Raw genomic sequence first — 25,616 nt, 5'->3', positions numbered from 1 at the left:
ACCTTGCACACCACTGACCTGGGTTCGATCCTTGGCGCCTCCTAGGGTCTCCCGAGCAGGAGTGATTCCTGAGTGCAGGCAGAGCCTGGAGTTTATCCCTGAGCATAGCTGGGTATGGTCCAAACAAACACAAATCTAGATTCGCTTAAAAACAACGACATGTTACAGGACCAAAGAGATAGCACAGTAGGGTAATGTGCTTGTTTTACATGCAGCCAACCCCTGCACAACCCCTTCTACGACATATTACTCCCTGACAAGGGAATGATCCTGGAGTGTAGAGCACCAGAGACAGCCCCGAGCACTGGCTGAGATCTTCACTCTGGGACTCTGGATTCTTTTCTTTTTTTTTTTTTTCTTTTTGGATTTTTGTGTCACACCCCGGAAAGCACAGGGGTTACTCCTGGCTTTGCACTCAGTAATTACTCCTGGTGGTGCTCAGGGGACCACATAGGATGCTGGGAATTGAACCCGGGTCGGCCACATGCAACGTGCAAGGCAAACGCCCTACCCGCTGTGCTATCGCTCCAGCCCTGACTCTGGACTCTTGAGTTTGTCTCCCTCCCATCAGCCCCCACTTAGCCATTCCAAATGAGACCTTTCCCATGCTGCCTGGAATTTCCCTGTTTGCTTTCATTTTCTAATAAAAATCTTTTCTGAGTTCGAATAAAACTTAAAATTAGATAAGGAGACAGTTCAAGTGGTGGAGCAGAGCAAGGCCCAAGTTTGATCCCTGCCACCTCATGGTGCTCCAAAACCGCACCTTTAAGGGCCCAAAAATGTCTTCCAGACCTCCAGCTACTTCGAACATATGGACTGTCCTTTTTTATGTTGTTTGTTTGGGGGCCACATCCAGCAGTGCTCAGGATTTACTCCTGCCTCTGAGTTCAGGGATCACTCCTGATGGAGCTCTGGGGACCAAACCTGGGTTAGCTGCATGCAAGGGAAGCATGTACTACCCACTGTACTATCTCTCTGGCCCATATGGATGGTCTTTGTGCTTCACCGGGCCTTGTCTGATACTACAGCTTCAGGACTAACCCTCCAGTCCCTCCGGATGTGGGATGCTGAGTACTTTTCTGGGGTTTCACTCTTCTCCTTCACCAGGAATGTCATACCTTTCCCCCCACCCCCCCCTAGCTAACCTCTAGTCTTCCAGGAGCCTTCTCTGACCAACTGGAACTCCAGGCTAAGTTTGGTGCCCAAGCAATATTCTCTGAGTTGCTTTTTTATCAAGTGGGAGTGAGCTTGGTTGCAAAGGCCTCTGGCACTAGGCCAACCAAGTGTGCATGAATTTCTTACTCTAGTCGAAGGCCTGGGCTTGACCTCCAGGACCATATAGCCTCTTGGGCATCCCTAGGATTGACTCCACACACAGATCCAGGAGCAGCCTCTGAGCACTTCTGGGTGTGGCCTCCAAATAAACAGAGAGAGAGAGAGAGAGAGAGAGAGAGAGAGAGAGAGAGAGAGAGAGAGAGACCCTGCCTATACAACTTACTACTTATGAAGACTTAAACAGTCCCCTTGCCTTATCTATGGGTGCTTGAGAAATGTGTATAATGGTATTCAACAGGCAAGTTTTACAAAGATAGAACGGAACACATGAAGAACTTGTTGCAATGACCAGCACTTAGCTATGACTCAGAATTCACCCAATTTTATGTCTCATCTTTATGGATCTGTCATACTCTGAAGGCTGAGGTTCTGTTTCTGTGACCTCAGTGTCTGTGTTTCTTTCACTGCCCATAGAATGAATGAAGCTCTTTATGTCCACTCCCTATCTCGGTGTGAAATGGGGATTTTAGAGCTTATTTCAGAAAACTGTGAAACCAGAGGAAGGAAGTTCCATGGCCTAATCATATAATATCATTGGGTGTCCCTTCCACATTCCTCCAGCAAGGAGTGCCTCCCAATCTTTTGGAACTGCATTTTGGGGAATGAGATCAGGGCAAGTGAGCAGTTAGACATTAGCATTTAGCAATCTCCGAAGCCCTGGAGCATCCCTGATGAGATTTTGATCATGTACAGCATGTCCTTGGCTGTTTCCTTCAAAGTCATTTCCTTATAATGTTGATGACGAAGAAAATAGATTCCTGGTCAGGGCCATTGTGGAGTGTGTGTGTATATCTTGAGTATGTGTTGGCGGTGGGGGTGGGGGTGATCTCTGGGAATTTCCTGCCACATTCTAAACAGGTGCCTGCTTGGATTCACTATTGTGACTCAGTTGTCCACTTTGAGTGAACGTTTGTGCATCTTATCTAGGATATTCCTACCCTGTGCCCTGAGATGCTGGGATGTGCTCTGGCTACTCAGACCCTGACTTGCAATAAGCAGATTGAAAAGTGAATACGTGAATCAGCATGATCACTTAATACCAGGAGTGTTTGTGGTCTTTATTTAGCTTGATGAGTTTTATTTGTTTTGTTTAGGGGGCACACCCAGCTGTGCTCACTCAGGACGTCTTCCTGGCTCTGCACTCAGGTTTCACTCCTGGTGGTGCATGGAGAGCCAAAGGGGAGGCTGGTGATCAAATCTCTGTTGGCCGCATGCAAGGCAAGTGACGTACCAGCCATACTATCACTCTGGGCCCAAGTTTGGTGACGAGTGTTTTATGGCCAGAACTATGTCTTAAGAAGCAACTCTTTTTTACATCAATTAGCGTATAAATATTCAGTTTCCAAGAACTTACTGATAACCTTGATGGTCAAAAAACTTATTGATAACCTTGATGGTCATGAAGAGACTAGAAGACACATATTTTGTTTGGTGGGGGGTTACTCAGCTATGCTTGGGAGCTACTCCTGGCTCTGTTCTTGGGAGTAGTCTCTCGAGGCAGTGCTCAGGGGACCACGCAATGCTAGATCCAGCCTGGATTTTCTGCATACAAAGCATGTGCCTAGTCCAAAGCATATTAGCTCTGTTTTAGGAAGGAAGTCAGAAACTACTTGTCCTCAGTCATATAGTGGATGGAGGGGCAGAAGTTCTTTCCTCTTGGAGCCAGAGAGGAAGTACAACCTTAAGGCACTTGCCTTGAATGGGGCCAAACTCATTCAATCCCTGGCACTGCATACGGACCCGCCCGCCCATCCAGGAGAGATCCCTGAGCACATAGCCAGGAGAAAACCTTGAACACCACCGGGTGCAGCTCCAAAACAAACAAACAAACAAACAAAAATTATATTCTCTTTCCTACATTCCTATTTTCCCTAGACCGAGGGAGTACACAGCCAAGGCAATTAATTATTAAACATGGAAGAAAGGGTATGAGCCCAGCCTATACAGATAAAATCTATGTGAAGGTATGGAGGACGTGGGTATGTATGAGTGTGGTCATGTTAGACTAGCATGTCATAACATTCCCTGTGTCTAGCAGTGATTTACATATTTCTTCTTGGTTTTGAGTTTTTTTTTAAATTTTGGCTTTTAGGCCATACCCAGCTGTTTTTGGGGTTTACTCCTGGCTGTGAACACTGGAATCAGTCCTAGTGGGGTTCATGGGACTTTAGAAAGTGCCAGGGATTGAACCAGAGTCAGCTTTGTCCTCTTTACCGTCTCTTTACATTTATTCTTTCTTTATTTGGTTTTTGGTTTTGAGGCCTAGACCCAGAGATACTACTCCTGACTGTGCTAAGACATCATTTCTGGTGAGGGTCAGGGACTGTATATGGTGCAGGGGATCAAACCCACGTTGGTTTTATGCAAAGCAAGGGCCTCAACCCCTGTACAATCTCTCTGGCTTAGAGAGTTATTCTTTCTTCTAAACCAGTTTATCAAGATCAGATTGCCTAGTTCTTTAGGGCAATGTTGAATAGCCCTGTCACTAGGGCCATGATTTCAGAGACTCTTCAGAGGAGGCATCATTAACGATGCAGTGGGTCTGAACGACTTCAGGTTCTTGTGGACAGCGAGTAAGAATAGCACGCTGGACCATCAGATGTCTTACAGCTCTCTCATCATACATGCATAGGGACATTTCTGTGAATTGACTCTTCACTCAGCAAAACAGCAGCAATAATAGCAGGATCCTACCAGCACTGGCACCAATCCGAACGGACAACCCCCATATACAATAACCTGAGCCTGTATACATTATTGCATCCCCACCCTTTATCTAAGTAACTATGCCTTATGTAAATAAGGGCTGTGGAACTGACCAATCAGATCACATACACAAAACAGGAACCAAACAGAAGCTTCATTATCTGGCCTCCTTCTCCTCTCAGTCACTACCTAACATTTAGAATGGATGGGGGCAGGGGTATGTGGGTGGTGGTGGAGTGATAATACTGCAGGTAGGGAGCTTGCCTTGCATGCAGCTGACCTGGGTTTGATCCCCAGGCCTCATATGTTCCCCCAGCCCCTCCAGGAGTGACCCATGAGCCCAGAGCCAGGAGGAATCCCTGATCACAGTTGGTGGTGTGTTCCCCTCCCACCTCAAATAGAAAGTATGAGGAAGGCTAGAGACACAGCAGTTAAGGCACTTGCTTTCCAAGTGGCTAAGCCTGTTTGATACCCAGCACCACCACATGGTCCCCTAAGTACCACCTGACTGAGCCACGAGTAGCCCCCTAGCAAGGCTGGGTGTGGCCCTCCCAAAACAAATAAGCCAAAAAATAACATATCAGATTCAGACAGGCAGAGACACAACCCAGAGAAGCTGGGCAGCAGAGTGTGAAATTCACAATCAAGAATTTTAAAAATTCTTCTTAACTATTTAGATGAAAAGTCACTTTCAAGAGAGATGAGAGCCTGTCATCTGTTGAAAGCCTTTTCCTTGGGAATAACAGCCTGGCCCTGTGTGTAGCTATTTGAGGAGCTGCCAAAGTGAGCACAAGTACCAGCAGCCCTCAAGGAACCAAAGATCAGAACCAGGACGGGATATAGCGGCTTCCTGGTTAAGCCTTGGCTGATGCGGCTGTGAGGTCCCTGCTCAGCCCAGCGCTGTTCAGGCAAGTTGTTTCATTCCCCAAGCTTCTGTCTCTCCTTCTGTAGAATGGGGAATGTGAGTCAGGCATGCAGTTGGTAGTGGAGTACAGGAACCCTTCTGGTGTCCCCAAAGCCACACACACACACACACACACACACACACACACACACACACACCAGGTCCAGGAACAGCTTATTGGGACAGCAGCTGCCGTTCAACCATGAGGCCAAGAGTTCGATCCCCGGCACCGTGAGATATGCCACACGTGATCTGCAGTGCCACAACATAGTGAGTGATCTCTTGCACCCCACAACTAAAGTCTGTGACCCCCAGCAAGCACCGCAATTAAGTGTGGGCGCCCCGTGATGAGCACTGAGGGTCCCAGCACCGGGGCCTCCTACAGGCCATAACTGCAGTGAGTGCAAGACCTCACCACACAACAAAGGAAAGAGAAGGAAGAAGTGGGACCAAATGTCAAGGACCAACAAAGAGACTCTGAGCAAGAGCCAAGTGGCACCAAAACAATGTTTCTACTGACGGTGCTGTGGCCCCTTTATAGGTGGAGTCCACCGCAGGAGGTGGACCTAGAAAAGCAGTTTGGGTAGCCCCTGGGAAACCGTAGCCTCAAAGCCCTTTTCCATGTTTATGTAGTTAAATTTATGAATTTTTTCCTGTTTTTATACTTTATTTACACAGATTAAACACTTCCACATGCGGAGAGGTGTCATATTCCGGGAAACCAGTCTGTCCCCAAATGAACTTCAAATGTAAGGGAACTGCAATTAGAAATCTCACCAGATTTATTTTTGTTTTGTTTGTAGAGCTAGGTAAAAAAGGATCTAAAAATTCAAAGTAGAAGGAAAAATCCAGTTCACTGGGTACATTTCCAAGCATTGCCAAGAATACTTCATGGGCAGGGGGGCGGGGTGAGGGGGCAGCAAAAGGGGCCTGGCCAGCTTAGACTTAGAATGAAACTGAAAACTGTAGAGCATTGTCCTAGGCAGAAATCAGGGGAACAACAGAGAGGATGTGGACACAGACACAATATTTATGAGTCCTTAATACATAATAAAGATTGCACTTAAAGTCAACTCCTTCAAAGGAGGAGTGGCTGAAAAATTAGAATGTCTAGATGTAGTGGAACATCACTGTGATACTCAGGGACTCATTACTTTGCAGCCATTAAAGAGAAGGAGCAGAAATTGATACACTGACCTTGAAAAAAGGATACATTTGGTTATGTAAAAATGCAATTTACTGAATGATATCACTGTCACTGTCACCCTGTTGTTCATCGATTTGCTTGAGCGGACCCAGTAACACCTCCATTGTGAGACTTGTTGTTACTGTGTTTGGCATATCGAATACGTCATGGGTAACTTGTCAGGCTTTGCCATATGGGCGAGATACTCTCAGTAGCCTGCCAGGCTCTCCGAGAGGGGTGGAGGAATTGAACTCGGGTTGGCCATGTTGGCTGCGTGCAAGGCAAACGCCCTACCTGCTGTACTATCGTTCCAGTCCACTGAATGACATATATGCATGAAAAACATTTCTAAATTAAATAATTTTATTTAGACACCATGATTTACAAAGCTTTAAACGAAGAGGCTCAGGCATGCAAAATAGGTTTTTAAATGCTGACATTATTTCAGACTTATAGAACAGATTTAAGCATAGAAGGAAGAATTCCTGGATACCTTTCACTCAGATTTCTCAATAGTTAACACTCACTCTCGAAAGAGATATTTCTGGACTACTTAAGAGTAGGCTGCATACATAAATACTCATGTTTCTGGGGCTAGAGAGATTGTATGGCAGGTAAGGTGCTTGCTTTGCATGAGATAGACCTGGGTCAACCCCTAATGGTCCTCTGGGCACTGCTCTTTCTGGGCTGAGGAATAGCTCAAAGGGTAGAGCACATGCTGGATCCTGGATTCATCCCTGGCACTGCATGGTTGGTCCCCTGAGCACTGCCACTGTAACCCCCAAACAAAAACAAACAAAAGTCTTTTGTCTCTTTTATGTTGGCACCATCATTTTCATCTTTCTGGGCCCAGTTTAACTGTAGCACTGTAGCACTGTCTTCCTGTTGTTCATTGATTTGCTTGAGCGGGCGCCAATAACGTCTCCATTGTGAGACTTGTTACTGTTTTTGGAATACGCCACAGGGAGCTTGTGTGGGTGGGATACTCTCGGTAGCTTGCCCGGCTCTCCGAGAGGGACAAACGCCCTACCCGCTGTGCTATCACTCCAGCCCCCCAGTTATGTACTTATTTTATTTCATTGGGGTGGGGATTGGGTGTTTGGGATCACATTAGTGCCCAGGGGGATTCTTGACTATGCTCAGGAGCGACATCTGGTGGTGCTCAGGGGACTATGTGATGCCAGGGATTCTTGCCTGGTTGTCCCAAATAAAAGTGAGTTTATCCCACTGACACCCCAGGGCTGCCTTGTGTCCTGAGCACTGTAGGCTGCCAGGGTGGCAATGACGACAACGTGGCTCAGGATGTGCCTCTGTTCAGGAGCGTGTGTGAGGTCCTGGGATGAATCCCCACCACTGAAATAAACCAAACAGCAACTGGGGTGGGGGATCTGGGAGACAGAGAGAGAGAGAGAGAGAGAGAGAGAGAGAGAGAGAGAGAGAGAGAGAGAGAAAGAGAGAGCAAAGAAAGAGACAGAGATAAAGACAGACAGAGACAGAGACAGACAGACACAGGGACGGAGACAGAGTATAGCTATAGCGGGTAGGGTGTTTGCCTGGAATTCAACTGACCTTGGGTCAATGTCCAGAAGTCCATAGGGTTCCTTAAGCCTTGCCAAGTGTGGTCCTTGAGCACAGAGTCAAAAGTAAGCCCTCATGGAGGGATGGGTACTTGACCATTGTATAACTGAAACCCAAGCACAAAAATTTGTAAGTCTACAACTGTACCTCATGGTGTTTCACTAATAAAAAATTTTTTTAAAATGTAAGCCCTCAGCACCACCAAGTGTGGTCCCAAACCAATAATGAAATGCATAAATCAATAAAAGAAGCCTTGTTCTACAACATGGCCGGGAGTAAAGCCTGCCCCCTGGTCCCCTTAGTCCCAAACTTACCACTCCGCTGCTGTGGTCACTATGAGGAGTGGTGTTCCCCATCAGGTGTTGAATTCCTGAGGAGCAGGTGTCCTGCCCCCCAGATCTCCAGCCTGAGGGCCAGCACCGTGCCCGGGGCGACTTGAAGGAGACGAGTTCTATTTGTCCTCACTCAAGATTTCACAGCTGACTTTAGTTCTTGGCTTGGATCCCAGAAAAGCTAACCTTTACATCAAGCCCAGGAAGATTCTGACCCTGGCTCTGTCTCAAAGTACGACTTTCACAAGTCTGGGCAGTGGTGGGACCCTGGCTTATTTAATTTTCCATTTGGGGCCATTCAGTAGGAAAACAGTGACAACTTTGCATGGGAACTGCCTGAGTCTGCCATCAATGATTAGCTTGTGATCAAAATCAGTTTACTCTCTACTGCACTTAAGAACTCCTCTTATTTTTTTCCCCTCACTTTCAGTTGGAAAATCAGAAACATCTGCTTTTAGAATTTAGGCAGGGGATGAGGGGTCAGATCATGCAGTTTTTTCTTTTCTTTTTTTTCTTTTGGGACCATACCCAGCTGTGCTCAGGACTTAATCCTGGCTACATACTTAGGGCTTACTCCTGCCTCTGAACTCAGAGATCACTCCTGGTAGGACTCAGGGAACCATATGGAGTTCCGGGAATCAAACAAGGATTGGCCCCATGCGAGGCAAGTGCCTTTACCCCTTCAGCCCTATTTTCAAATGTATATTTTTGGCTTTTTGGGTCACACCCAGCAATGCTCAGGAGTTACGCCTGCCTCTGCAGTTAGGAATTACACCTGGTGCTCTCGGAACCATATTGGATGCCAGGGATCAAACCCTAGTTGGCCGCGGGCAAGGCAAATGCCCTCCCCCACTGTCCTATCACTCCGGCCCTCTATTTTCAATATTTTGAGGAATCCCTACACTTCTCCCAGTGGCGCACTGCCACTAAGAATGCACATGTGTTCTGACTCCCCCACTGCCTCTCTCTCTCTCTTTCTTTTTAAAAATATTTTTAAATGAATCACCATGAGGTACAGTTACAGACTTACAAACTTTCATGATTACGTTTCAGTCATACAACGATCGAGTACCCATCCCTCCACCAGTGCCCATTCTCCACCACCAATGATCCAGTATCCCTCCCGCCACCCTGACTCTATCCCCACCCCCTGCCTCTGTGGCAGGCACATTCCTTCTCTCTCTCTCTCTCTCTCTCTCTCTCTCTCTCCTTCTCCCCCACAACCTCTCCAACTTGTCTTCTTTTCCCCCTTCCCTACCTGCTACTGCTGTTGTGATGACACACTTTTTTTTTTTATCTTTTGAGCCACACCCGGGTTTTTTTGCTCAGGGGTTATTCCTGGCTCTGCACTCAGGGTTCACTCCCGGCAGTGCTCAGGGGACCAAATGGGATGCTGGGAACTAAACCCAGATTTACTGCATGCAAGGCAAGCACCCTACCTGCTCTCCTATCATTCTGGCCCCACAGTGACACACTTGGTGGTGGTGCTCCTGGGGACTGCAAAGCAGGGAACAGTACTCACACACTGGGCATGCAGAGCTCACGGTGATGCTCCCTGGGAGACCCTCCTAGCCACAATGCTGCAGCATATTTTTTTGGGGGTGGGGAAGTTATTGGGCAACACCTGGCAGTGCTAGGGGCCACTCTATACTGAATCCCTGGGTGATGAGATGATTATGTGGTGCCGAGGATGAACCATAGGCTATTGCCTGCAAAGCATTTATTCCAGCACTGTAAGTCCCTTCCTTGGCCTTGGAACATCTTTCTAAAGTTTGCTGTTTCCTGGGGTTTGTACCTTCCACTTGAAGTGCTGACACCTGCCTGGTTTTGGTGTGGCCAGACATTGCATCAGTGGGGGCAGCAACAGCAGAGCTGCCCAATACCTCTTGGTACAAGAGGGTTGGAGATGCTGCTCAGCTTGGTAGTACTCTGGCAGTGCTGGGGCTGGGATATTCTGTGATGATGGACAGGGCTTCACGCATTTCCTATCTACGGTGGCCTTGTTGGCTCCTGGGATGTCTTCTTTGAAGAAATGTCTATTCAAGTCCAAAGGGAACCATTTTGTACTATTTCGGTCACTTTTATTTTATCTCCTGTTGTTTATGTGGAAATATACATATTTGACCATTTCCCAATTTTCTGTTTGACAAGCCTGCTTTCCTACAAGGGCAGAAAAATCTGGTTCCACTGCTGCTCAAGAGGGTCAAACAAACAAAGATACAAGGACAGTGGTGGGTGGAGAAATAGCTGTACTGAAACCAGCAGGCAGTTTGGAAGACGGTGGAATCAAGTATTCGAGAAGGTCGACTTGTCTTCATGGTCATAGCAAGGAGGTTTTATGGAGAAAGAGTACAAGGGAGCATATTTTAGGAAAGATGGGTTTCAGATTAGTGGTTGCCAGAATGAACATTTATTTATTATTTGGGCGGGGGGGGGGGGGAGTTGGGCTTTGGGACATACTTGGCAGTGCTCAGGGCTTAGTGATTTCTGGTTCTGCACTCAAGAATCACTCCTTGGTGGTGCTCAGAGATCCTACAAAGTAAGCACCTTACCCACTGTAGTATTTATTCAGTCCCTAAAATATTTGTTTTATATACCTCCATAGGTGGTCCTCTGAGGCACACTATCTTTTCTGGAAACTTCACCAAGGGTTAAGCTTTGGAGAATGGGTAAACTGAGGACAAACTCTCCTTCTCTTTATGCTTCTGTGCAAGGGCCATTGTCCTTGACTAAGACTGATGTTTGTCCTGGTTTCAAATCCCACTGTCAGTTCTTGCTTCTATTCCTGTGGAAGATGAGGCTTTGAGTCAAAACTGACTGCTTGGGGCTAGAGCGATAGCACAGCGGGTAGGGCATTTGCCTTGCACACGGCTGACCGGGTTTGATTCCCAGCATCCCTTATGGTCCCTGAGCACTGCCAGGAGTGATTCCTGGGTGCATAAGCCAGGAATAACCCCTGTGCATTGCCAGGTGTGACCCAAAAAAGGAAAAATAAAAACAACACACACAAAAAAAACCTGACTGTTTCCTGCTGGTATAATCCTAAGTACCTTTTCTTGAGAATTCTAACATATAGGAAGTTTTTTTTTTAATGGGGACTAGAGAAATATGAAGGGTTCAAGGTAGCCTGCCTTGCGACCCACCAGCCTTGGTTCAATCTCTGGCAACAAGTATGTTCCTTTGAGCACCACCAGGGGTCAGTCCTGAGCATAGATCCCAGAATAGTCCAAGCATAGTTTAGTGTGGCCCCCAAATCAATTCCCCTCTCAAAATGTATTTCCTTTTTATACTAGTTCTTCTAGTCCCCACAGTCAATTGTTCAAAAGAAATGGATCTGCTGACTCAGGTCTAGCCATTTCCTGCTAAACAGGGTTATCAGCTGACAGGGATGAGAGGTAAGAGAGTAGAACAAAGTGCCATGATGGGAAAATTCCTACAAAGGTAAGCTATATCCTACCTTCAGGGTTCCTCTCATGAAAGTAACTTTTGGGGGGCGTTCTTGGGGCCACACCCAGTGATATTCAGAGTCTGCTCCTGGCTCTGTGCTCAGGGGTCACTTCTGGAGGTGTTTTGGGGAGCATTATGTGCTTCTGGGAGTTGAACCCAGGTGGACTGTGTGCCAGGCAAGCACCGTAACCCCCTGAACTAACTCTCCGGTTCCTGGAAGTAATCTGTCACCCAAGACTTCCTCTGCGGTGACAGAATTTTGCTGCTTTACAATTCCACCTTTTGGGACTTCTTGAGAGGTTCAAGAAGTTGCTTCATCCAATTATTTTACAGAACCAAACTCTCAACTCCGAGGCTCATTTAGTCCATTTGGGCAGTTGTGTCTAAACCCTTGACAAAGAGGGGGGGGGAGTTAAAATGAAAGTGAGCAGGGGGCCGGAGTGATAGTACAGCAGGTAGGGTATTTGCCTTGCACCCGGCCGATCTGGGTTCATTCCCTGGCATCCCATGTGGTCCTCTGAGCACCACCAGGAGTAATTCCTGAGTGCAGAGCCAGGATTAACCCCTAGCATCACTGGATGTGACCTGAAAAGATAAAAGAAAGGAAGAAAGAAAAACGAAAGGAAGGAAGGAAGGAAGGAAGGAAGGAAGGAAGGAAGGAAGAAAGGAGGTGAACCAGAAATCCAAGCCAAAACTCCAAGATATGGCAGCTTCTACTTCTCAGTCAGAGCGTCTTCAGGTGACAGATTTTCCTGGCTTTAGTGTCTCTGAGGTCCTCATGCATTCAGAAAAACAGTACCATCACCAATCATCTCTGAGATCTGTAAGTTCTTCTCTAGCTTTAGAAGACTGTTGGAATTGTTAATCAGAACAAGTCAAGTATAAACTAGGGAAAAGGGGGAAAAAAGGACAAACAACAACAACAACAAAATGAACTAGAAACACCAGCTCAGAAAGACACACAAAAAATTCATTCCAGTTAACAAGCAAAAAATTTTAAAACCATGATTAAGAGGACCAGAGTCTGATTTCCACAAAAAGACATGTTACTGAAGCACATTTTTTTGTTGGGGACCAGAATCCAAAATGCTGTAATCCTGAGATGGAGTGTCAACTCTGGGAGAATCTCCTAGAAGAATTTCCCCTGAAGGAAGCGCTTTAATCACTTAATCCCCGTTATTCATCGATTTATTCGAGCGGGTGCCAGTAACGTCTCCATTCATCCTGGTTGCGTGCTAGCATAGCCCAATGGTATCTGTTCGTTCTAGGAACATGCAGAGCCTCAAACCGATCATTTAGGGTCTTGACGAAGAAGTCTGACCATCTTATAGGTGGGCGTCCACGTGATCTTTTGATGTCCCGTGGAATCCAATCAGTAATGGCTCTAGTCCAGCGGTTGTCTGTAAACCTCATTACGTGTCCAGCCCATCTGATTTTTGATGACTTGGCAAATGAGACAGCGTCCCTGATTCTTGAGCGTTGACGAAGATCAGAACTTCGGATTCTATCTCTCATTTGAGTGAATCGTGATATTCCAAGCATAGTTCTTTCGATTCCTCTTTGAGAGACCCGAATAGCGTTCTCATCCTGTTTTCGTAGGGTCCAGGTCTCTGAGGCATATGTTAATGCAGGAAGAATAGTGGAATCAAAGAGATGTGCTCGTAGTTGGAAGTTCTTTGTCCTTTTAGTTATTTCTTCAATGCTCTTGAAGGCATTCCAAGCCGCTCTCTTCCTCCTGCGCAACTCAGGTGCCAGGACATTCATCATGTTGATTTCTCGACCTAGGTATATATAACTGTTGCATTTGGAGATGGTGGTTCCGTTGAGAGCGAATGGAGCATCAGGAACAAGGCTGTTTCTCATAAACATTGTCTTCGTAAGATTCAGCTGTAGTCCGACCTTTCCACATTCACGGTCAAAGTCTTTCAGCATTTGTGCTGCTTGGTTGATGTTTGGTGTTATTAGAACGATGTCATCAGCAAAGCGGAGGTGGTGTAGTTGCCGACCATCTATTTTCACTCCCATGCTTTCCCATTCCAGTCGTCGCATGATGTTCTCGAGGGTGGCACTGAAGAGTTTTGGTGAAATGGTATCACCCTGCCGAACCCCTCTCTTGATATGGATGATTACTTCTTTGTAGAATGGTGAGATCTTGGTAGTGAATCCGCAATAGAGCTCACGAAGGATCTTGATGTATTGAGTTTGTACGCCCTGATTAGCTAGGGCTTCCATGACCGCTGGAAGTGGTTTACATATGTTTATAGTTATGTTCAACCAAATTCATATTTATATTTATGCTCAAATATCAAACCCATGTTAATCCCTGTCCACATACCCTTACAAAGCATGGTTTCTCTTTTTCTACATAAGCTCTGTCTGATCCCAATGAAAAAAAGGTCCCTGCCACCATCCGGTAACTCGTCCTTCCATCCATCAGCCTGGGAAATGTATATTAGTCTCCAACACACCAGAGGACCTAGTCAGTGCCAGGATAGTGACAAATGGGCCTGAACAGAGACATCGATTGCCAGTCACCAGCCTGTAACCCGTTCTTCCATCCATCAGCTGGGGGGATGTATATTGGTCCCAAATGCACCAGGGGACCTGGTCACCCTGAGATGGTGACAATTTTTCTCTCTACCCTCACTGGGGCTCTACTAAATAATTATAGTAACAAGAAAGAGTTTACTTCAGATGAATATGGCCAGTCATTTTGCATGAACACAGTAAAAATTATACAGATTCCTTTAATCTGGGGGAGCGATAGCACACTGGGTAGGGTGTTTGCCTTACACGCGGCCTACTGGGATTCGATTTCTTCGTCCCTCTCCGAGAGCCCAGCAAGCTGCCAAGAGAATCCTGCCCACACGGCAGAGCCTGGCAAGCTCCTCGTGGCTTATTCCATATGCCAAAAACAGTAACAAGTCTCACAATGGAGATGTTACTAGTGCCCACTCGAGCAAATCGATGAACAATGGGAGGACAGTGCTACAGTGCTTTAATCTGCAAAGTTAGTGTGGCCTCTCTGGGCTTTGGAGTAAACTGGAACAAGGTGGCTTTTTCCAGGGAACACTTAGTCACATTTCTCAAACTAGGGGCCATAGACCAGTCTGTTTTAACTTACTTAACCCACAAACTCCTTCTAGGCTTTGGAGAAAAGAAGGAGCATCATATTCCCCCCCCCCCCCCGACTCTCCAGAATGAACCAGAACTATAGGAGTCTTCGAGATTCCTAAATAATTTTTGAATAAGACATAACATACCGGGGCTGAAGAGATAGCACAGCGGGTAGGGCGTTTGCCTTGCACGCAGCCGACCCGGGTTCGATTCCCAGCATCCCATATGGTTCCTGAGCACCTCCAGGAGTGACTCCTAAGTGCAGAGCCAGGAGTAACCCCTGAGCATCGCCAGGTATGACACAAAAAGAACAACAACAAAAAGACATAACATACCAATTCATATGTACTTTTTTGTGTGTGGGGGAAGGGATGGGCCACACTCTGCTATGCTTAGGTGTGTTACTCCTGGCTCCACACTCAGGGATCACTCCTGGCAGTAACCAGGGTACCATATGTGATACCAGGGTCGGAACCTGGGTTGATGGCAGGCAAGGCAAGTGCCCTGTCACTTTTCTATCTCTCCGATTCTTATATTCCTCTTTCAACAAAGGAGCAAAGTAAATAATTATGGGCTATTTAACTAATCTATTTATTTGCTTTTTGGGTCCACCTGGTGATGCTCAGGGATTACTCCTGGCTCTGCCCTCAGGAATTACCTCTGGTAGTGTTCAGGAGGATCATAGGAGATGCCGGAGATCAAACCTGGGTTGGCCACGTGCAAGGCAAACACCCTACCCACTGTTGCTCCAGCCCTATGGGCTATTTTAGATCTTTTAAGACCTTTCACATTTGATTTCCCTTTAACAACCAATAATTTTTTCCTTCTTAGAATTCTCATCTGCAAAGCTTTGTCTAATAGGTATTAACAGGTTTAATTTCATTTCATTTCATCATCCTGTTATTCGTCGATTGCCTCGAGCAGGCCCCAGTAATGTCTCTTTCATCCTAGCCCTGAGATTATATTCAAGGCTCTTTAGGAGAATGAGACCCACCATTGTTACTGGTATTTGGCATATTTGGTACTCCACGGGGAGTTTGCCAGACTCTGCCCTCTGGGCAGGCTACATTCGATAGCCTGCAAGTTTGTCCAAAGTAGGAATGAGACAATAAGATGTCATAAAAAAAGTTCTGATAAGATGAGTTCTGATAAGAACCCGCGTGGCTTTGTCCCTCTGCCAGTACCTTCATGTGTGCGGAGAGTGGTCTCAGCATGGTGGCGGCTGGTCTTGGAGGTCTTCGGCTGCCGGAGCCCTGGTCGGGGCGGGGAGGAAAGCTCAACCCACTCCCCTCCAAGGGGCTCCGGGAAGGAACACCCAGGCGCGGGGGCAGAAGACTGCACTGTTCTCGTCCGGGATCTGGATTTTATAGTCTCTGAGTCTTGGCCTCTGAGTCACACCCACCACCTGGCCCCCTGGCGCCGTGTAATCCCATCAGCGGCCAAGACTCAGAGACTATAAAATCCAGATCCCGGACGAGAACAGTGCAGCCTTCTGCCCCCGCGCCTGGGTGTTCCTTCCCGGAGCCCCTTGGAGGGGAGCGGGTTGAGCTTTCCTCCCCGCCCCGACCAGGGCTCCGGCAGCCGAACAGGTTTAAAATGCCAAAAAAAAAAAAAACCCGAAATACTACTCAACTACCTATAAACAAAGTGGTAAAGATTTCAAAACTGCAACTAAAACTTAGCTGTCTTCAAAGTCAAGCTAGATTTACTTAAAGAATGGATGAGAAAACTAACATGAAAGAGTCTTAATTATACTTTAGGCAGATTAGTTAAACAATTCAGTCTGAAAAGCATACCAATCTTTACAAAAATTTTTGTCCTTTTGGCAAAGGAAAGTTAAAATCTGATCTTACCCAAATATACTTAAAACTTAATTTTAAGATCCTTATAATAATTTAAGGGGTGGAGTGATAGCACATGGGTAGGGTGTTGGCCTTGCACTCGGCCGACCCAGGTTTGATTCCTTCGTCCCTCTCGGAGAGCCTGGCAAGCGGCCAAGAATATCCTGCCCGCAAGGCAGAGCCTGGCAAGCTGGTGTATTCGATTTGCCAAAAACAGTAGCAACAAGTTTCACAATGGAGATGTTACTAGTGCCCGCTCAAGCAAATCGATGAACAATGGGAGGACAATGCTACAGCGCTATAATAATTGGCTTGACCATAGAAAGTTTCTATTTTTAACAAATTCTCAAATCTTCTACACATTCCTTTACATTTATTCTGTCCTGTAACTTTTCTACATTCCATTTCATAACCAATTTCAGTTTAAGATAGAATTTTTCCTTTCTCCCAAAGATATCGCTATGCAGTTTTTCTTGAAGTAAACACCCATGCTCTTTTAAATGACATTTTATAGGTTTAACCCCCTATTTTAAAGGTACTCAATGATAAAGAAGAAATTCGAATGGTCAAAAGGCACATGAAAAAATGCTCTTTATCACTTCAGTGGTCATCAGAGAGATGCAAATCAAACCACAATGAGATATCATCTCATACCACAGAGACTGGCACACATCCAAAAGAAAAAGAGCAAAAGTGTTGGTGTGGTTGTGGGAAGAAAGGGACTCTCCCAGGGTTGGAGTGATAGCACAACGGGTAGAGCGTTTGCCTTGTACACAGGGCTGACCCGGGTTCGATTCCCAACATCCCATATGGTCCCCTGAGCACCGCCAGGAGTATTTCCTGAGTGCAAAAGCAGGAGTAAACCCTGTGCATCGCCGGGTGTGACCCCCAAAAGCAAAAAAAAAAGACCAACAATTCCTCACTAAATAAACAAATAAATAAAATCACTCAATGAAATATCATTACAAAACTTACTACAACTTAATTTTCCAATGAGATTTGGAAAACAATTTGAGAAAACCCTCAAAATAGTTACTAAGACTATGTTATGATTTCAGCTTCATCAGGGTAGCATCCACTACTAACCCTCTTCTTAAATAGCTTGAAAGAAATTAAGTTACAAAAAATATGAGATCAATTATATCTAGGAATTTCCATCATTTGGTTTACTTTTCAGATACATCTACTTAATTTAGAATTCCAATGATAATAGTACTCACAGTTCCATTTTTGTCTCCATATTAGTAAAAAATGTTGGAAGACCAAGCCAATTTTTTCCTTGTTTATATAACAGGAACAAATTTTGATTCATAAACAAGCCAGAATAAAAATTTTTTGTATCCCACCCTCCGTCCCTTGGAGGAGGGTGGGTTGAGTTTCCCTCCCCACCCCGAGCAGAGCCCCGGCAGCTGAAAACCTCTGGTTCCAGCCACAGCTATGCTTAAGACCACTCTCCACACGTTTGGACGAGCCTCAAGCATGAAGAAACCGGCAGAGGAACCCAGGTGTGCAGGACCCAGGCCAGAGATCTCCAAGCCTTCTGGGATTGGGACTGGGCCTCCTCCACCCAGATCCCCCATCTTCCAGTATGTAGGTGTTACACCCACCAACTGCCATGTGTAATCCCATCAATGGCCAAGACCCAGAGGATATAAAACCCAGCTCCCGGAAGTGTGCGACCACATTTGTGGCCGCGCAACATCTTATTATCTAGTTCTTACTCTGAAGAACCTGGCAGGCTTCCAAAAGTATCCTGCCCACACGGCAGAGTCTGGTAAACTCCCTGTGGCATATTCAATATGCCAAAAACCAGTAACAATGATGAGTCTCATTCTCCTGACCCTGAAAGAGCCTCAAATGTGGCACTTTCTAAAATCCTAGGGCTAGGACAAAGGAGGCGTTACTGGTGCCTTCTCGAAGAAATCGATGAACAACAGAATGACAGTGATACAGTGATCCCAATTTATAATTCTAGATTTCTGTGTACTTAAATCACAACATTTCCGACAAGTTTTTATTCATCTCAGTACTTTTTTGGGTCAGATATTCTAACAATTTATCAAGAAGCAAAAATAAGAAAGAAGGAAAAAACCACTGTAATAAGAAAAATAGTGTTCCAGTTTTCATTAAAATTTCAATTATCTGTAAGGAAAATATTTGAACTGCTATGGTTTATTAAAAAAAAAACCTTTAAGAACTTTCTTTAATTTAAATAGTGTTTTTTACCTCTGTTTCAAGATGTTCGCCTTAATGTTGTGGAAATCATACCTTCACTTGTAAGAAAAAGACAGTCTAATTCCTTAGGATTAGAGACATCCAAACTAGTCAAAAACACCTAACACTGCTTAAGTCTTGGTCTATAAGTCCCATAGTTATTCAGTCATTTTTGAGATCACTGTATCAAACCCAGTTCTGATCAACCAAGGAAAATAACAATAATCCAATCTCATGATTTTCTTTTTATGAAGGTCATGAGAGACAGCTCTCAGGCACTCAGAAGACTGACAGATCTCATATCTTATTTTCTATATTTTCTAGACCCATTCCAATTTTTTCATTTAAGCTTGTGTTTTTAAGCTTAGTGCAATTTTGGGGGGCTACTATATGTGGTATAGAGGTTACGGTTGGTCATGCTTGTGGCCGACTCTGGTTCAACTCTTGGCACCACTTATGGTCCCCTGAGCACTGCCATGAATGCTCCCTGAGCACAGAGCCAGAATTAGTCCCTGAACATTACTAGATATGGGCCCAAAATAAAACGAAAACCAGTGTGTGTGTGTGTGTGTGTTTAATCTCAAGTTTTCCTTGTGGCTATTAAACTTTAAGATCCTATTTGATCTCAGGTGTTAAAATATCACTTTGCTAGCCACAATATTTTTACATTATTTCTTTACCTTTAAAAACCCATTTAATGTTTTCCCAGTAAGAAATTTGAATTTAAAATTCCAGTTTTCCTCCCAAAGGTCCACGAGTCAGACTAGACATTTTCCAGCTTGTGATCTAACAAACTAATAAACACTTTGTTGTTGTTGTTCTTTATTATAATAATCTATAGTTCACTCACCATAAAAGCAGACAAGATGAAAAGAATTGACATATTCACAGCTAGAGCTTGGAATTGGATCCTTGGAGACTAGAACCGCTCTCAGATGTACTGACTTTGGCTTTTTTTCTTAGTACAAAAAAGATGCAGACTAGATCTTCTTACACACAAAACTCATAGAAGGGAAAAAACTCTTCAAACTTACGGATTCAGACAAACCTCAAAATCACACACAGAGCATATAAAACAAACAAGACAGAGCATGTACATAACCCCTCACCCCCAACCAGCCTCTCCCAAAGGCCTTGAGGGGTCAGACTTTTTCTTGTGTTACCCTAGGAAAAGCACAGGAACAGCTGATTAGCAAGAGGGACTTTGATGAAAGAATTTAGATTGGGGAGAGTGTCCACCAGACGGGGCTGGAGAACAACTCAAAGAGAAGTTGTCTGGTTTTATGCCCAGCAGCGACAGAGCGAAATCACAGCTTAGACTTTCTCCAGCCATTCTCAGGAAACTCATCCATATTCATGAGGGAGAACACGTGAGTGTGCACAATTGAGAAACATACAAAGAACACACGTGGCACGGACAGAAAATGGAGGAGAGATGTCTTAGTGAAGACCAGCGAGACTAGAGTTTGAAATGAGTTCTACATATCCTACATTGGCCAGTACTGGCCTGGTGTTTTAGCAGTGCAAAAGAATTCTTTTGTTTGTTTTGGGGTCAAACCTAGCTGTGCTCAGGGGCTTACTCCAAATTCTGTGCTCAGGGTTTACTCCTCGTTCTCTGCTCAGGGATCATTCCTGGTGGGGTTTGGAGAACCATGTGGTGCCAGGGATTGAACCTGGGTTGTCCATGCAAGACAAGTTCCTTAAACCACTGTACTATCTCTCCAGGTTCTTAAGATTCTATTGGTCCAATCAAAAGCCAATAATCCCATGGAGCAGCTTCTCCCAGAGGGAGATTGTTGTATGCTCCAAACTACAAGTCTTAGGTCTGTCTGTTTTAGCGTTTCTTAGTGCTTCTAAATTTTCTGGGTAGGGGGGAAGGAGGAGAGGGGAGGGAAGTTGCAAAAAGCTTTGAAGGCGGGTAGAACTCTTCCAGCTAAAGGCACTTTGGTTCCTCAAAATTGCTAGATTACTTCAGCAATGATGCAGTTTGTCCAATTTCACACCAGTTCAACCAGATCTGGCTATGAAATTTTCTCCTTCCGATGCTAATCTGATCTCAACCTTCCAGATTTCCCACACCTGGGAGGTATCTAGAAAATCAGAATTTCCCTTTTGCATAGTGCTACCCCAGTCCCACCCGCCTCCCCTTCCGCCCTGGAAATCACAGGTATAGATCATCACACAGAGACAGAGATAAATCAATTCCAGACCCAGGCAAACCCCCACAGTCTTCCTACTCCTGGAAAGTGCTCACAGCATTGCTCAAATCTTTAGGAAACAGTGCCTAAATCCTCCTTGCACCTCAAGAGCTTTCTTTTTTGGTGGGGGTTGGTGGGGGCCACACCAGGCCAGGGAGGAATGTTGAAGGGCCTGAAAGGTGCTGGGCCTGCTTCCTCAGCATCCCACTGCACTCCCAACACTCCTTCTTCAGGCCTCTTCATTTTCCTCTTTCCCAGCCTTCCTCCCCGTCCCTGGAATTGTGCCTACCACAAGTCTGCAGGGAGGTAAGTGAACCCCTCCTCCTGAAAACGCCCACAATATCACATAAAGCAAGTGTGGATGCAGTGTGGACCCTGGAGGAAGGAGATGATGGGGAAAGAAAGGAATGATTACTAAAATCTGTCCAGGACCAATTCTGTGCCTCTGACCTCAGGCCTCAGCCCAACCTTCCCAGGAGTCTGGGTGATATCCCCAGCTTAAAGGGACCAGAGAAACAGAGGCAGAGGGCTGGAGTGCATGCTTCGCAGGTGGGCGGCTCAGGGTTTTTTGTTCATTTGTTTGTTCTTTTTTCTTTCCTTCCTTCCTTCCTTCCTTCCTTCCTTCCTTCCTTTCTCTTTCTTTTTTTAATGAAGTAAGATATATATATATACATATATATATATATATATTGCTTTTTTGTCACACCCGGCGATGCACAGGGGTTACTCCTGGCTCTACACTCAGGAATTACCCCTGGCGGTGCTCAGGGGACCATATGGGATGCTGGGAATCGGACCCGGGTCGACTGAGTGCAAGGCAAACATCCTACCTGCTGTGCTATCGCTCCAGCCCCAAAGTAAAATCATTTGTACTGAATAGAACTTACTTGGAAAGATGTGAGAGGAGAGAGAAAGAGGGAGAAATGTGCTCAGGCGAGAACATGGGCTTCTCCAGAGTCAACAAAGCAAGCAAAGGAATATAGACCAGCTAGGGGGCCGGAGTGAGAGTACAGCGGGTAGGACGTTTGTCCCAGCTGACCCAGGTTCGATCCTCGGCATCTCATATGGTCCTCTGAGCACTGCCAGGAGTAATTCCTGAGTGCAGAGATAGGAGTAATCCCTGAGTGTCGCTGGGTGTGACCCAAAAAGGAAAAGAAAAGAGAAGAAAAGAAAAGAAAAGAAAAGAAAAGAAATACAGACCAGCAAGCAAGTAAGTGTTCAAGGGACAATATGAGCGTGAAGAGCAAGAGAGGAGGTACAGGTTTTATCTGAAGTGCCTGGTCCCCGAGCAATGTCTGGTACAATCTCTGAGACAGCCAGGAGGAGTCCCACAAGCACTGCTGGGTGTGGTGCAAAAACAAAAATAAGAAAGTCATACTCCAGGGGCGGGAACGATAGTACAGTGGGTAAGGTGATTGCCCTGCACTTGGTTAACCCAGGTTTGATCCCTGGCACCGCCTATGGTTCCCCGAACCCTTCTAGGAGCAATTCCTGACTGCAGAGACAGGAGTAACCCCTGAGCATTGCTGGCGGTGCACCAAAAAGGAATACTCCAAAAGCAAGTGACTCAAGCTGGAGAGGCCCTGGGACTTGCCCTGCGACAAGTAAGTATGGACAGAGATATGACCTGTGCCCATCATGTCCCGTGCTTGGACAAGCTCCATTTCATATTTCAGAAACACAGACTGTGTCCAGGTGTGTTAGACCTGGCGGGCTGCTGGCGGGATGCTTGTCTCGTCCTGAAGCTGGTGGCCGGGAGGTCACGATCGTAGCTTCTGGGAAGAGCTGGGGAGCCTGGAGTGGAAAGACGTGGCTGAAGCCAGGTTTGAGGAGGAAGGCATACCTCTCTTTCCTCGGGACTGATCCTTCAGGACCAGGGAACGTTGGGAGGTTGTGGGGGAGCAGCATCCACCCTTTTTCACCAGCTCCAGAAGGAACAACCGCTTCCCCGAGTCACCCTGGGCCACCCAGGGCATGAGTGGCAAGGGTCTGCCAGCAGGATTGGCTCCTTGACTTGGAATACTGAATGTGAGATCCTCCCTCCTGCTCCACATTCTGAAGTTGTGCCCTTGTCCCATCCTAAGGATCTCTGTCCTCCTGCCTGCCCCTTCCCCGTAGTCTGTGTGCAGAGCCCTCCTAAGAGTCACAGTCTCAGAGGACACTCTGAGGTCTCTCTCTCAGAACTGCACAGAGCCCCTAAAATAATAGCACCAGGACTCAGAACTCGTACCTCGTCAGCATTTGGTCATGAGTTTGAATCCTGGATGTCCCACATGCACCGAGCCTGATCCCAGCAGCACCGCAGTTTGAGCCTGGCAGTCCTGTTACCTGGGATCGCCAGCACCAAAAGTGATTTCCAGTTGCATCGCAGTCAAGAGCATGTGAACACCATTAAAAAACAGGTGCAATGGTGTGTGTGTGTGTGTGTGTGTGTATGTGTGTGTGTGTGTGTGTTGGGTGGGTGGGTGGGGCAGTTGGGGAGAGTATGTGTGCAGGGAACCACAGCCAGAAAGTGTCACCTACAAGGCTGTAGATAGAAAGGAATGAGGGCACTTGCCTTGCTGGCTGCAGAACCTGCTTCAATCCCAGGTGCTGAAGAGGGTTCTCTGGGCTCAGGCCAGGGTCCCCTCCTGAGCCAGAAATAGCCTCTGAGCACCTCTCTCTGAGTGTAGTTCTAAACCCACTCCCCCAGTCCAAGAAAAAGAAGTGCCACCTATAGCAAATAGTTGTCTGAATCTCACAGCTACCAGAACCCTAATCTGGGTGCCTCAACTAAACTGTGCACACACACTGCAATGAGCGTATGCACAAGGATGGCCTTGTAAGGGAGTGTAAACCTTCACAGCGCAAACAGTGGACAAGAGTGCAGATACAGCAGGAAGCTGCATCTTCAGGCTTCAGCCACAGGCCCCCTGTGCATCAAGAAGGAGGTGGGGGTCGATAGTGCAGCAGGGAGGGCATTTGCCTTGCATGCAGCTGACTTGATTGAATCCTCGGCATCCCATATGGTCTCCTGAACACTGCCAGGAGTAATTCTGAATGCAGAGCCAGGAGTAAACCCTGTGCATTGCTGGGTGTGACCCAAAGGTGCTTTCCCCACAAAAAAAAAAAAGAAAGAAAAAAAAGAAGGGGGGGAGAGTGGGAACTTAATTGTGTGTGGGGGGGGGGTGGTGGTCACACCCTGCAATGCTCAGGGATCACTCCTGGCAGGGGCACGAGGGACCCTTTGGGATGCTGGGGGTGGAACCCCAGTTGGAACCACAGGCAAGCGCCTTAGTAGCTGTGCTAGCGCTCTGACTCCCGAAGGTGGGATGCGGTGGGAGTGTGGAGTTTACAAAAGAAAAAGGATCTATGCCGTCTTGAGACTCCGTGAGATCCAAAGAGCACGAGAAGGACAAAGGTCTGCTCAGGCCAAGCCCCACCCTGGCCGTCAGTCCTGCCATCCAGCTTACAACATCTTCGCTCAGGTCGGGAGTGGGTGTGCGGGGGGCGGACAGAACTCCTCCGCCAGGGCCTTTCCCCCACTGCTCTGCTCAACCCCTCTGGGGCAAGGGTCAGGACTATGCTGCAGAGACCGTGGTGCCACCGTTCCCAGACAGGACCTGAGCGAGACTATGGACACCTTCCATCTGTCCTGCAGCTCAGTTCGGGTCGCTGTAGCACCCCACTTCACTGGGACCTCAGGGGACCCCGGGAGAGCGATCGGAGCAGCGAGGGGCTGGGGCGCGCGGGGCAGTGCGCCGGGCAGTGCTGGGGGAGCGATGCGGAGCCTCTTTGCCCTGACGGCCGCCTGTACCAAGGGTGCGACCGTCCGTTTTCAGCCCAGCAGCTGCCGTTCGGTGGCAGAGAGATAGGAGTGTGGAGCTCTGGTGAGCGGCGGACCCTGTGGGTTCTTTTCCCACCTGCTTCTGCGGGTCCCGGCCGGAAAGGGGGTCACCCGCTGCACCCTTTGTCCCGGCGGCCCTGCACGCCCCCCTCCGCCGGCCCTTTGCTCCAGCTGGCACAGTTCTGGGGTGCTGGAAATCCGGGGCGGGGTGGGGTGGGGGTGCGCCCCGCCTGTGACCGGCCGGGCGCGCGGGGGTGCGGCTTCTGGCGGCGCCTCTGCGCGCCCCGGGCGCGGAATCACCCCGCTGCTCTCCCCAGCCCCTGGTGGCCGCCTGCGGGGGGACCCGTGAGCGGCCACTGCCCGGATCTCGGATCCGGAAGGAAACCCGGGCAGTTCTTGGAGGGGGGGAGGGGACGGTGGCCCCGGGTCGCCCGCTCGCCCGCCCACCCGCCCGCGCCCCGCCCCGCGCCGCCGGCCCGCGGCCTCGGCACCCCATAGGCAGAGGCGACCCTCCCGCCCCACGCCGGCCCCGCGCTCGCCCCGCCTCGGCTCACTTTAAAAGTTTACTCGCGCGGCCGGGGACGCCCGGTGCCCTGAGCCATGGCCCTGTACGCCGGGATGCTGCGACTCGCGAGGCTGTGCAGCGGGGGCCTGCGGGGGCCGGGGACCCGGGCCGTCCTCTCTCCCGGGGGGCAGGAGGCCAGGCGCCTGGGCGTGCGTCTGCTAAGGTAGGAGGCCCGGGGAGAGAGGGGGCGGGCCCGGTCCCCGAGGGGGCAGCTGGGGGTGGGGGTGCTTGCAGAACCGGGGGGCGGGGTGCTGACCGCCCCCCTTCTCCTTGGGAGCTGGGAGGCCCGGGTGGGTGCGCAGCGGTCGGGACCCCGCATCAGCAGCAGGATGCGAAGTAGATTGGGGTCGGCCCGCGCCGACCAGGG

The 25,616-nt window shown here is 47.7% G+C and overlaps 2 protein-coding genes across 2 annotated transcripts in view; one reads left to right on the top strand and one right to left on the bottom strand.

The window, feature by feature from the left end:
* Positions 1-25,616, bottom strand: part of LRRC59 (leucine rich repeat containing 59) — a 216,452-nt gene that overhangs the window by 12,195 nt on the left and 178,641 nt on the right. The window lies entirely within an intron of this gene.
* Positions 25,154-25,616, top strand: part of ACSF2 (acyl-CoA synthetase family member 2) — a 43,940-nt gene continuing 43,477 nt past the window's right edge. Inside the window, exon 1 of the mRNA XM_056127020.1 lies at positions 25,154-25,412. Within this exon, the coding sequence (XP_055982995.1) occupies positions 25,285-25,412 (128 nt within the window). The 5' untranslated portion in view covers positions 25,154-25,284. The remainder of the gene's footprint in view (positions 25,413-25,616) is intronic.

Source organism: Sorex fumeus, unplaced genomic scaffold (genome assembly GCF_029834395.1).
Source record: "Sorex fumeus unplaced genomic scaffold, SorFum_2.1 ptg000063l, whole genome shotgun sequence".
In the NCBI taxonomy this organism is placed as follows: Eukaryota; Metazoa; Chordata; class Mammalia; order Eulipotyphla; family Soricidae; genus Sorex; species Sorex fumeus.
This window is presented reverse-complemented; position numbering and strand designations above follow the sequence as displayed.